The following is a 12112-nucleotide window of genomic DNA, read 5'->3' as shown; positions in this document are numbered from 1 at the left end:
ATTTCCTTTGGAGCTTTTGTTATATAGATCTAGTCTTGAGCTCTGTTCTTAGACAATTCTGAGACCTCAGCGGGTGGCACTGATGCTATCACAGTCTATATTCACTCAAGTCTATGTAGGATGAACAACAGGGACAAGCAGGAGTGACCTAGATGAGCTGGAGAAATCTGGTGGGAAGATCTATTCCACTTATGTTCTGATAACTTATAGTTTAAAGACTTTACTCCTGAGGGAATTCTGTGCCCCCCCCCCCCAAAATCCTGCATACAATATTTTAAAATTAAGCAACTTTTATTTGTCAATAAATAAAAGTGGCTCCAGCATGGGAGCGGAGAGCACAGGCACTGACTGCATTGAGGTGGGAGATCACCCTGAAGCCTCCACCAGTACAGGGACTGGGCAGTAAGGCTGCCCCTGACATTGTTTAGTTTGGAAAAGAGAAGACTGAGAGGGGACATGATAGCAGTTTTCAGGTATTTAAAAGGGTGTCATAAGGAGGAGGGAGAAAACTTGTTCACCTTAGCCTCTAAGGATAGAACAAGAAGCAATGGGCTTAAACTGCAGCAAGGGAGGTCGAGGTTGGACATTAGGAAAAAGTTCCTAACTGTCAGGGTGGTTAAACACTGGAATAAATTGCCTAGGGAGGTTGTGGAATCTCCATCTCTGGAGATATTTAAGAGTAGGTTAGATAAATGTCTATCAGGGATGGTCTAGACAGTATTTGGTCCTGCCATGCGGGCAGGGGGCTGGACACTATGACCTCTCGAGGTCCCTTCCAGTCCTAGAATCTATGAATAGTGCAAGGGCTGGGCCGGGCCTTCTGCAGCAGGTGTGGGCAGACAGGCTCAGCCCAGCAGGATCCAAGTGTGGGGCAATCTGGGTGCCGGTGGCTCAGTGGGACATCTGGATGCACAGGGGCTCAGTGGTGGTTCCAGGTGCAGAGGTAATGGGACTCTGCAGGGGATCCAGGTAGTGGTTGAGGCCTAGTGGGGGGGGGTTGAGTGCTGGAGGAGTGGGGCTTGATGGGGTGGCGGTCCAGGTGGGGGACTTGGCAGGGCAAGGGTTCAGTGACCCTGCTGAAGGGACAACCCATGCTAGGCTCCTGCTTCCCTTATCCCCTTTTCTTTGCCACCCTCCCTCCCACATTTCCCCCACCACTTCCTGTAGCACAGAAAACAAAGGCTCCCAGCACACAGAAAGGGAGTGCAACTGGCACTAGGACCCAGTTCTACAAGCCCTCTTCCCAATTCCAGCTGTTTGGGTAGGGACAGGCCAAGTGGTGGTGGATAATACTTGGACTCAAATGGGCCAAACGATTCATCTGATTCTAAATGCATGTTTGTTAGGGAAGTGCATTAAGACAGCAAAAACTTACAGGGGAAGAGCCTTTCCAGTTTTGGCAGATTTCCAAGGAAGCTCATTGAGCTGAAACTGGGCAAGATTTTTATCTCTGAGCCATGCCTAAGGCATGAGCCAAGAACCTGTGCCCAAGAAGGTTGTTTTGGACCAGTGACTGATGGGTGGGGCAGAGCTAGTCTTGAAGGGGGTAGCGCACATTTCTTAACTCCAGGTAACAGCTACTCTTTGCCCAGTCTTCCCATGATGTCTTTGTTGTAGAGGTGGCTCTGCTCAAGGAGTGACTAGCTGCAATTATGATACCGTGCCCCAGAATCTTGACCTGTGATGTTAGGATTCATTTAGAATCCCCCTTTGGATTTTCACCACTGGGACTGCCATCCTTGAAGGCTTGGTAATCTATAACTCAATAGCCAGGTGGAGCTTTGAAAGGCTCAACCCTGGGAAATTTACATCTGCAACACAGAGCAGGAGCTTAAGCTAGTACATACTGGTCTGCCATTAGATTCAGATGCTCTGTGCTGCTGATGCATGCCACAATGGTGAGTTCTGCTGCCTCAAAGGTGGACAGTTGTAGATTTGCCTGGTGGCAGATGTTTAGGTTCCACCTGGAGGACAGCAGACTTCCATGTCAATGACTGACAACCAGAACACCTCTCCGCACTCTGTGGTCAAACCACAGAACCAGCAGCTGAAGTATGTTATTCAGTAAGCATAAGAAAAACTGATTTTCAAATGTTTGTGTAATTACGCCACCATTCCACTAGTACCTGGCAAGAAACTCCCTATTGGAGGCAGATGAAGTATTTTACCCATACTGTTCCCTAGTTGCCCCATCATGTGTGCTGAGTGGTGTTTTCAGAAAACCTGTAATTCTGCAGATATCAAGAGTTTTTACCTACCATCCCTCAGAGTTTTGTACATGATTAATCATTTTGAATTAGCCCCAGCACAATAGGTCTTTGGTACAATTCAAAGAAGTGAGTAGAAGGTAGTATATTTATATGCAACATGGTGGTATGGAAATGCTGGTAGCTGACATGGTTTGTATTCAGCTTTGCTACCACTTCCTTCAAGGTAAACATTCCTTAATAAGTGAGCCTGCTGTTCTTTTTCAATGCTGGGAAGTGAAAATCAAAAATTCTGACATCATAGTATTTTCAAGTAAGTAGAATTACAGGTAAGTAATTTCCCCTTCCCTTATCACCAGCATAGAGCTGGCTCACTTCCTCACTTGCTGCTGGTGCTTAGCATAGATTCCTTAATTTATTTATAATTTTTTCTATAACAATTACCATAGTAGCTGAACATCTCATTAATTTTCAATCTAATTGCAGTATGAGGATAAGAAACTGAGCAGACTCTGGGACTTGCTTAAAGTCATTCAGGAAGTTATCAGATTTAGGCACAGAACCAGGATATTCAAGTTCAGTGCCTTAACAGGATCGCCTTTCTTTTTTCAGATGGCAAACTGTAAAGCTCAAGCTATATGTCTCTTAAAAACCTGCATATGTGGGGAAAGATAGTAGCTGCTCCCTGAAGACATTTTTAATAGCAATTCACAAAGGGTTCTACATTTTTGTGAACTTTCTAGGAATAGACTTAACCTGAAAAGGAACACAGTTCAATCAGGAGGGATTACTGTGGCTTCACTGAAGCAGTAATAGCAGCTCTGACAATCCTTCCACAAAGGCCAACAACTTTGCACTTTGGGAACTGGAGTAGTCTTTGTGACCAAGTAAGGTTACTTAAATAGTTTTGGAATAACAAAAGCTTTAGAGCATTGTTAAAGCAGGCCCAAGCTTAACTTTGTTTTACAAGTTTAGTCATTGAGGCAAAAATGATGAAGTAGAGAATTTTCATATGAAGGAACAGACATCCTTGTTTCATAATGGGCAAATTTTTTTCTTCTTCATCCTATGGTGAACTCAATGCAGACACGGATTATACCATTTTACCTGGTGCTATGCTGTGATCTCAAATGTAGAATTATATCTTCACTGAAGGGATTAAATGAGTGGAAGTGTCTCTTACACATGTAGTTTATAGCTTGATCAAATTGTAATAATCCTACATTTTAATCTCAAGTGGGCCAAAGGATTCATGCTAGCAGAAGAGCACCAATTTTTCAAGTTCATTTTAAGAGCAAAAATGACAAGACACCTTAACACAAAACTTGAATTAACTTTATTTTCCCCTATAGTTAACAACTGGTCTGCATTGAGCTTTAAAGCAACAAAGTAAAATGAAATCTCAAAAGGGCAAAGGGTCAGAAATCCAGAATTTTTAGTTTTGTGAAAATGTTGCAGCTGTAGTATTGGTCTGTAAAAGAACCATTAAGGTCAAAAAGGAGTTTATAAATCAAAAAATATTCTACACCTTGGGAAAATCAGCAGTAACATTCTCACTGAATATTGTAAATTTACATTTTCTTCATGAAAGGTACATACTATTCTGCATTTTACACCAATACTTCTGGTGTAAATTAGATTTGCTTATATAAAAATGAGTTGCATCCTGTGGCAGGAAAATAAACAGCAAAAACCCTCTCTTTCACTTTATTAAAAGAACAAGAAAATTTTCAAGTCTGTATAAAGTTTCCTATAGCTGGAAAGTGAACATGTTCAATCTCCATTTATATTTTAGTGCATTTAATTTGACAATTGTCACTTTAAAAAAAAAAATAAAAGAAAGCAAATAGCACTAAAGCAGAAGTTTCATCAACTGATTAAGCACTCTAAATAAAAATGCAGAGAAAAAACACAATCCTTTCCAAAAAACAAACCCCCTCACCTGCCCTCACAAAAAAAGGTAGGTTGGGGTTTATAAACCCTCTATCTCTCCGAACAGCCACAGAAAGGGGATTTTGTATACTTGTCAACCTTTTTTTTTAAATTTAAAAAAAGGTATATTTGTTTTACCATGTAAACATTTCACAAAATTAGTTTAACGTTAGTTCTGAAACACCAGCAGTTGTAGTGCTCAGTAGCATTCATTAATGTTGCTTCAGATTTTCAGAAGGATACAAATTTAGCCCTTATATCTACATTATACAAGATTTGTGCTGTGTAAGGCAGCAAATACTGCAATTGTTTTTTTAAACAAAAGCAGCCTGTTCAATTTAAACTTATCATCCAAGTACTGTAATATGTCCAGTTATCATTTGTGAAAATGTAGCTTGCCTCTTATAGTCCAGACCAAAGAATTTACAGCAATAGAAAAAGTACATTTAATGAACCCATGTAAATAAATACTAGAAGGGAGAGTAATCTGTGTTTTCTAAGAGCTGAATTACAAAGATGTACATAGTCTTTTAATTGTTTTAAAAAAATCAACAGCTTGGAAAAACTAGTCACTTTACAGATTTCACCATTCCAGTTTACATTACATATTGCTTATTCAGCTGAAGTATGTTGTTTAAAAAAAAAAAAAAAATTGACAAGTATGCATGTGCCAAGGACCAAATTCGAGGGCTCTTTGGTGCAATCAGTCCAAATTCTCAACAGATTTGAAGGATAATATGTACCAAGAAAAAAAATCTGCTGCTAGACTTGGACAGCAGCTCTGTCTTGCTTCACATTACAAATCTAAAACAGCTGTTCTCAATAAGCCAACATTTTTTAAATCAGACATTGCCTGAAAATTTTGTACAATAATCTGGACCAATGATGGTTCTGTACCCTCATGTTGCTGTGAAACATGACTTGAGCTAAAGGCAAAGACTGGTTATCTCAAGGACAACTGCTTCGTATTAGCAATCAGAACAGTGTATTTAAACTGTCTTCCTGTTGGGTCTCTTGCCTCTCTTTAAAATTAGTTTATTCTTAATGTAGCCCCGCTTCCTTTTGGCAGTCTAAAAAGAAAAACAGAATACATTGTATTAGTTAATTATAATGCTCTAGTATTTACACTGTAATGCTGTGCTTCAATCTTTGGACTTTTTTTTAAGTAAATTTAGGTAGTGGGCCTAAACTACTTCATATTGTCCTTTTATTTTAAAATTGTTAAACATATGACAGACTAGCCTCAGGCTACTAACTTAAACAAACCCAACATCCTCCCCTTTCACAAAGTTGTATGAAAAGTCATTTGTTGCAAGAGCCACAAGTCCATCCTGCATAGCCCTGTCTCCAGAGCTGTGCCGATGCTAATAAGAGCAAAGATTCTAATTCAGCTTGATTAAGGACACAGCAAAAATGACATAGAACAGTGGAGAACGTTAGTCTCAAACTTGGAAATGAAAAGTTTCCAGAGAACTGAGTTTTCATCTTTGAGAGGATGACCAGGTTAAGTCTATCACTCACAGAACTGTAGTTTAGTGTAAACCGAGCATGATAACTTATGTCCTATATTACTGATGTACTGTATTAGAGCAACTATTAACATCTGTCTGCTTTCAAGGAATAAATTAACATGCACAGGATAAGGGAGTTCTAGCCTTTTTATCCCCCACAATCAGTTTTGGAGCCTGAGTTGGGCCCTAAGATGACATTAAATGAGCAAAGAGGGCTATTTAATTTTCTATTTGATGTCCCAAATTTTAGGCTGAGCAGATTCATTAAAATAAGTAAGGACTAATGTAGTAGAGTTATTTTCATTGTTTGTATTTATATCTATGGGAGACCATAAACAGTCAGCTTGTGTATTTCATTTGTCCCAAAGAACAGAATATGAAGTGCAGCTGCTCCAGCACATTTCACATGCAATTTGCTTGTCAGGCTCACCTGCAGGCCACCGACAAAGGGAAATAGAAACTACATCCCTTTAAGAAGCTGGAAAGCAGAGATATCGATTGTAACATTTAGAGTGCACCTTTCATTGTACCAACGGATATGACAAGTATACATATAAATTCATTTACTACTGATAACTATGTAACCATGCATAGGCAAAGTACATAACCGCTTAAGCCTGTTGAATTTTCAGGGGTTCATGTGGTCAGAATAATTTTGCAAGTTGGAGGTTGGCCAGGAAGATACTGCTCAGATAGTTACAAAAGATCCTTTAAGGCTCTATCTAAAGACACCTGGCTGCATTTGCACCCTAGCAACCTGCTGGTTCACTGATAATTATTGGAGACATTTATACAGTATGTAGAATTTACATGTCTCATCCAAATGCTGGCCACACTTTTATCCTGTCTTAGTTTGAGAGCAAATGGGTTGCTCAGCTTAAAGGAATACAGCTGACAGAAGTATGGTTAGGTTTATTATTAACAATTATTAATAATTGTTATTAATACTTATTATTATTAACATTATTCAGAAGCTGTCAGACCAGAACAATGTCAATACTAGAACTTGAATTTCAGGTGTTTGAGTGCAAACTGCAATTGGCACTTTATAATAAAGTTTAAACTGAAAAAACGAAGTTCCAGGCCCCCTGGCAATAAAGGCCAATTCAAAATATTCATGTTTAGCATTAAATTATGACTTCAACTCTAAAGGCAAGTTACCAATTACAAGTGAAATGGTTCAAAACAGATTCCTTTCTACCAATCTAATTACAGTCTAATTGGACTGTGCCACCAAAACACCTTACAGACACTGATAAAATCTGTTCAAACATTTTGTATCCATAAAGTATCCTTAATAATTGTATGTTACACACTAATTTAATAGTGGTACTATCATTGTTCACTTGACAAGATTTGGGACTCCTACTTGGGATAAAAAACTGCATATCACAGGGCTAGCAGTTGCTGTGAAAGATTTTTCCTTTCACTTCCTCTGCAACACGCTACTCCCCCCCCAACACTCCACTATAATAGACAAATAATGCACCAAGACCAAAATATGAAATGTGTTTTAAAAAAAGGAACATTTTAAGTGAGATGATTTCAAAGAGTAAGAAGCCAGACACTTAAGTTCCATCAACAAAAGGTTCAGATTTAATTTATTTCATACAAAAATGTCATTTTGAAACTTCTAGGCATCACTATTTACAAACAGGTTCAGAAAGCAACTTCCACATTATTTTTTACTTGGTGAGCCAGTTACTGAAACATGATTGATGTACTTTGGAGAGTATACTTCAATTTACATGAAGCTGTTTAAGATTTGTAACAGCCAGTGACACAGCCTATTGCCAGTTAGCAACACTGTCTTAAAAAAAAAATCTAGCCTTGTCTTCACATGCTCACAGGTTAAGCAGACAGTAAATTAACAATTATTACCAGCAGGCAGGTCTGATATTGGAGACTAATATGAATGAACCGTATCATAAAAAGATCTAGCTAGTGGAAATATATAACTCACCAGCTATGTGATTTACTGTTAAAAACAAATAAAACAGGTTGTTGCCCCTTTTGAGTTACTTCACTGGGAACCCACCTTCTTTGACAAATACTTCTGTTTTGGTAAAATGTTGGTTACTCTAGGTTTATGGTCCAATGTCTCTCTGTTGTCTAGTTCTTTCACTTTGTATATTCTTACAAGCCAATGCTCTGATGTAAAGGCTTCCTCCAAATGTTTGAATTTAATGTCCTTGTTGCCGATCTCAGCATTGCGTGTGCGATCAAATCCTGGTGGTGTCCGAAAATCCAGCTATAAAGTTAATGTTACACATCAGTTTGGAAAAAAATATGAAATGCATCACTGCTAACTGAGCTGTGCTCCACATTCCCTGGGCTAGACCTAAACTGCTTTAATGGGGAAAAGAATCTGAAGAGATTATTTTCTGTGCAATGTCATTACTGCTCAGAAAATCTTGAAGCCACGGCTTGTTTTAGTCAGCCAAACTAGAGCTCAACTAGTTCTGACAACTGGAAAGGAAACTGATCAAATGACTGATACTTGTACTATGTCTTCTGCATATGACCCAAGTCACCTGTGTCAGTGGTGAGTCTTATTTCCTTATTCAGAAAGGAAACAAGAACAATGATGGGAGAGCATGAATGTCCAAAGTGCAAGAGCCTGCGGTGCCTTATAAACATGGATGCTTTCTCTCTACCCTCTCTTTACAATGAAAATGCTGCATGGAAGAGTATGAATGTCCAAAGTTCCTTGCGTTGGCTCTATATGCCAAAGTCAGTCCTGAAGTTAAACAGGCATAAGGCCCCCTGATCTCAGAGTCCTACTCACTTATATGAATAATGAATTTAGTGCTGTGTATCAGAAATGGAAGGGCACTCAAAAGGGGAACAGGAAAAAGAGAATAGAAAGTTTTATGGACTTAAAATAAGGCAAGTAGCAGATGCGAAAAATGGAAAAGGAAAGCATGAATGAATAACTAAGATTAATAAACTTTATTCACAGATGTAAACCTTAATTTATGCTAAATGCCATTCCAATGGGTGGGAGGAGAAACAGCTATCAAACAAATAGTTCAAACACATTTGTGAGAATTAGGTGAAGCCTTTAGGTCTTAGTAGGGTGCCAATGTGACCCTTAGGGTACGTCTATACTTACCTCCGGATCCGGCGGTAAGCAATCGATCTTCTGGGATCGATCCCGGAAGTGCTCGCCGTCAACGCAGGTACTCCTGCTCCGCGAGAGGAGTACGCGGAATCGACGGGGGAGTCTGCCTGCCGCGTGTGGACCCGCAGTAAGTTCGAACTAAGATACTTCGACTTCAGCTACGTTATTCACGTAGCTGAAGTTGCGTATCTTAGTTCGAAGTGGGGGGTTAGTGTGGACCAGCCCTTAGTGTTAAAGTCTGGGGAAGTGAACATTTATTTGTTTATGGAAAGTATTTATTTAAGCACGGTTCCACACAAATGAAAAACTATGGCATAAAAAGAATAACTTGAAGTGTAACTCTTCAGCAAGATTACTGCTTACAGTGAATAACTAATTTCAAAGGTCTGCCCGAGGAAACAGAGATGAATACAAAGCAGCAGCAAAGGGTCCAAGATAAAGTCTAGAGAACAGCACTAGTACTGCTAGAGCAAATTAAAGATTACATACCATGGCAATAATGTTTTGCAAAAGCATGACATTAGCTTTGCAAATTAAGATAGCACTGATTTCCATCACTTCACTAGCAGAATGAAAGCTAACATTCAATAAAAAAACTGATCAAGATGACAATAGTTTTTTTGGCCTTATGTCAAATTCAAATTAAATAAAAAGGGGGATCTATTTAGCAATGGCATAACCTTTTCTCCAAGACATTTGCATTCTTATGCAATTCAAGTTTCATTTGAAGTGATTCAATTCCATACTTCATTACCTTTCTTCAATGCCCATTTGTGTAGGATTGGATTACAAAGAAGAAATCTCAATTAACCAAATTAACAAATGGCAGATTTTTATACTTTCAGAGATACTAGTGATAACCTTATCCTTACAAAGTTGATGTGATCTCATCTCCCAGGGAACTGTATTCTCCAGTTGTGGGAACTGATGTAGGAGTTCATTTTAGCCCAAACAAATATTTGGATCTGAAAAGCAATTCTGCAACTCTCTACCCCGCATGGTCCTAGCAGACAGTTTATAGGTGTCAAACACAATAGATGCTACTGAGAGGTCTTTCTACAAGCAAATGTTTTCAATACCATTTAGAATAACTGTAGAGAGATAGCAAGATTCTGTGTACCTGGGACTTGACAGACACATATCAGGGGTTTTAATAAGGGACTGATAAATAACAGGGGGCTGGTGCTGACATTGAACAAGAGAAGTACAGATGACTGACAAGAGCTGAAAAACAATTGTAAGTAAGTGGAAAGTTCCAGATACCACTAACCTGCATTTCTCCAAATCTGTAATAGGACATTTTATACATGAGGCAGTTCAGCAACGTTGGAGAACCTGCCTTGTCTACGCGGAACTCTCCCTGTGGAGTGAAGTAGTCACTTTCCTAAAAAAACAAACCAACAAGGAAGACTCATTCCCTCTTCCACAAGATTCTCACTGATGGGATTTGATAAAGTGTGTAAACTGTCTTCTGTATTTTAAATATAAGGGAAGTTGTCCTTTAAACAGAAAGTGAGGCTCAACCTTAACTACATCATAACAGCTGTGTAACTAAGGCACAGAGGTTGTGCACCATCAGTTTTACTGAACAAATTTACCCCCTAGCTGACATGGTCTTGCTAATCCATTTATTGTATGTAGATGTACATGACTTGTTTTTGAAAGTATTTCTATAGTAAACAGTTCTTGGAGAACACCAATATTCTGATATATTGATCAATAAGGTGTATAATTTAGTTGGGCATCTACCAGAATTAGTATTTTATGCTTTATGCACCTGACCTACTATTAATTATTCTGGAATAACATAACTAGGTGTATGGCTATTGTGATATAAGCATGAACTATAGGTTGTATATACAACACACTTGAAACCACACATTTTAACATTTAGGAAATGGAATTGTTGATTGTGTAGAACAATAAATTTAAAAAAAAGTCAAGCAAAGGCCGGTAGTTACTGTTCCTGGACATGTGCTTGAATTTTAACTAACTGAGCAGATTCCTCCCTTACATCTGCTCACTTTACAACATTTTCTTTTGTCTACTAAGACTGTTGCTTGTCTTCTCCTGCAATATTCAAGAACTGCAGACCTTGCATCTTGATTTAGAAAATGTGGATATATTCCCTACCCTACAATATAAGTAAAATCATTTTACTCTCCTATTGGCCCATAGTTCAGTGTGGTAGAAATTCATTTCCTGGAACTGTAGTATAAAAACTAAAAAAACCAGCTCCTTAACAGTAACTATTTAAATGTTCAGAACATCCCTTTGGTGATGCAGTTCAAAGCTCAATGGTCACACTGTGACCCACACAGGCTATTACAGTAGATAGCCTGTGCTTTCAGTAACAGTTTTCAATTCCATAGATGAAACATACTAAAAAAATGTAATGCTTTAAAATGACTGACCCTTTAAGACCATATATACTTAAAGACAGCAGACTATCACTCTCTGCCATCCAAACATGAAAGAACCCTAAAAAACCATATGATTTAACACATTTTATCAAATAAAATGGTAATAAAACATAGATTTCCCCCTTGTGATAAGGTCACACTAGAAAAGTGACATTTTAGTTAATGATGGGATTCGAGATAAGATATTGCCATATGGTACCAAAAAATGGATCCCACAGAAATACTGTATTTTGCCAGGGACACACTACTCCTAGCTTTGTTGTTTACATTTCCACTTACCCGGATATCTTTGGGATGCTCGCCCTCTGCTATTCTCACCATCCACAAGAACTTGTTGATATCATCACCAGAGTAGCCAATCACACCTCCAAAAATAATTAAAACATAATCCACATCCAGACTCCTCATGATCTCATATGCTGCTGTCTCATTTGATGACATTGCTTTTCCCACCTACAATATTACAGGCACAAATCTCTTAGTATCTGTACAATTGCTTACCAGCAAGCTAAAGGGCCAGATCCTCAGCTGATGTAAATAACTGTAGCTCTACTGAAGTCAATGGAGCTACACCACTGAACACAAGCTGAGGCTCTGGTCCAAAGCACATGCATTTACCCTTCACAGACCTTGTTCATCTCATTCTGTCTAAAGAAAACCCATTACTCCTCCATTTATTTGGAAACTGAAGAACCCAATCCCTATGAAAATTATTTTATTCTTCATGGGACAAATCAGTGTCTGTTGGACTGATCTTTACAGTATATAGGACAGTTATTATACAATTTTTTTTGCTCTTCTACTGTTTCTTCAAACTACATTTGAATTGCCAACAGATAAAGGAGATGCTGTTTGGCAGAGTGGCCCAGTGCACAATGAAAAATATTTTTAAAAGAGTTGTGATAACTTCAAATC

General features: G+C 38.6%; 1 protein-coding gene across 2 annotated transcripts in view; it reads right to left on the bottom strand.

Moving 5' to 3' along the window:
* Positions 1 to 3520: 3520 nt before the first annotated feature.
* The window catches only part of STT3B (STT3 oligosaccharyltransferase complex catalytic subunit B), a 93903-nt gene continuing 85311 nt past the window's right edge, over positions 3521 to 12112 (bottom strand). For both annotated transcript variants that reach the window (XM_005299274.4, XM_065583542.1), the window contains exons 13-16: positions 11477 to 11650; positions 10045 to 10158; positions 7689 to 7901; positions 3521 to 5209 (exon numbers count right to left, since the gene is read on the bottom strand). In XM_005299274.4, the coding sequence (XP_005299331.2) occupies positions 5129 to 5209; positions 7689 to 7901; positions 10045 to 10158; positions 11477 to 11650 (582 nt within the window). In that variant the 3' untranslated portion in view covers positions 3521 to 5128. The remainder of the gene's footprint in view (positions 5210 to 7688; positions 7902 to 10044; positions 10159 to 11476; positions 11651 to 12112) is intronic.

Source organism: Chrysemys picta, chromosome 2 (genome assembly GCF_011386835.1).
Source record: "Chrysemys picta bellii isolate R12L10 chromosome 2, ASM1138683v2, whole genome shotgun sequence".
Classification (NCBI taxonomy): domain Eukaryota; kingdom Metazoa; phylum Chordata; order Testudines; family Emydidae; genus Chrysemys; species Chrysemys picta.
Note: the sequence above shows the minus strand (reverse complement) of the source record. Positions and strands in the feature narration are given on the sequence as shown.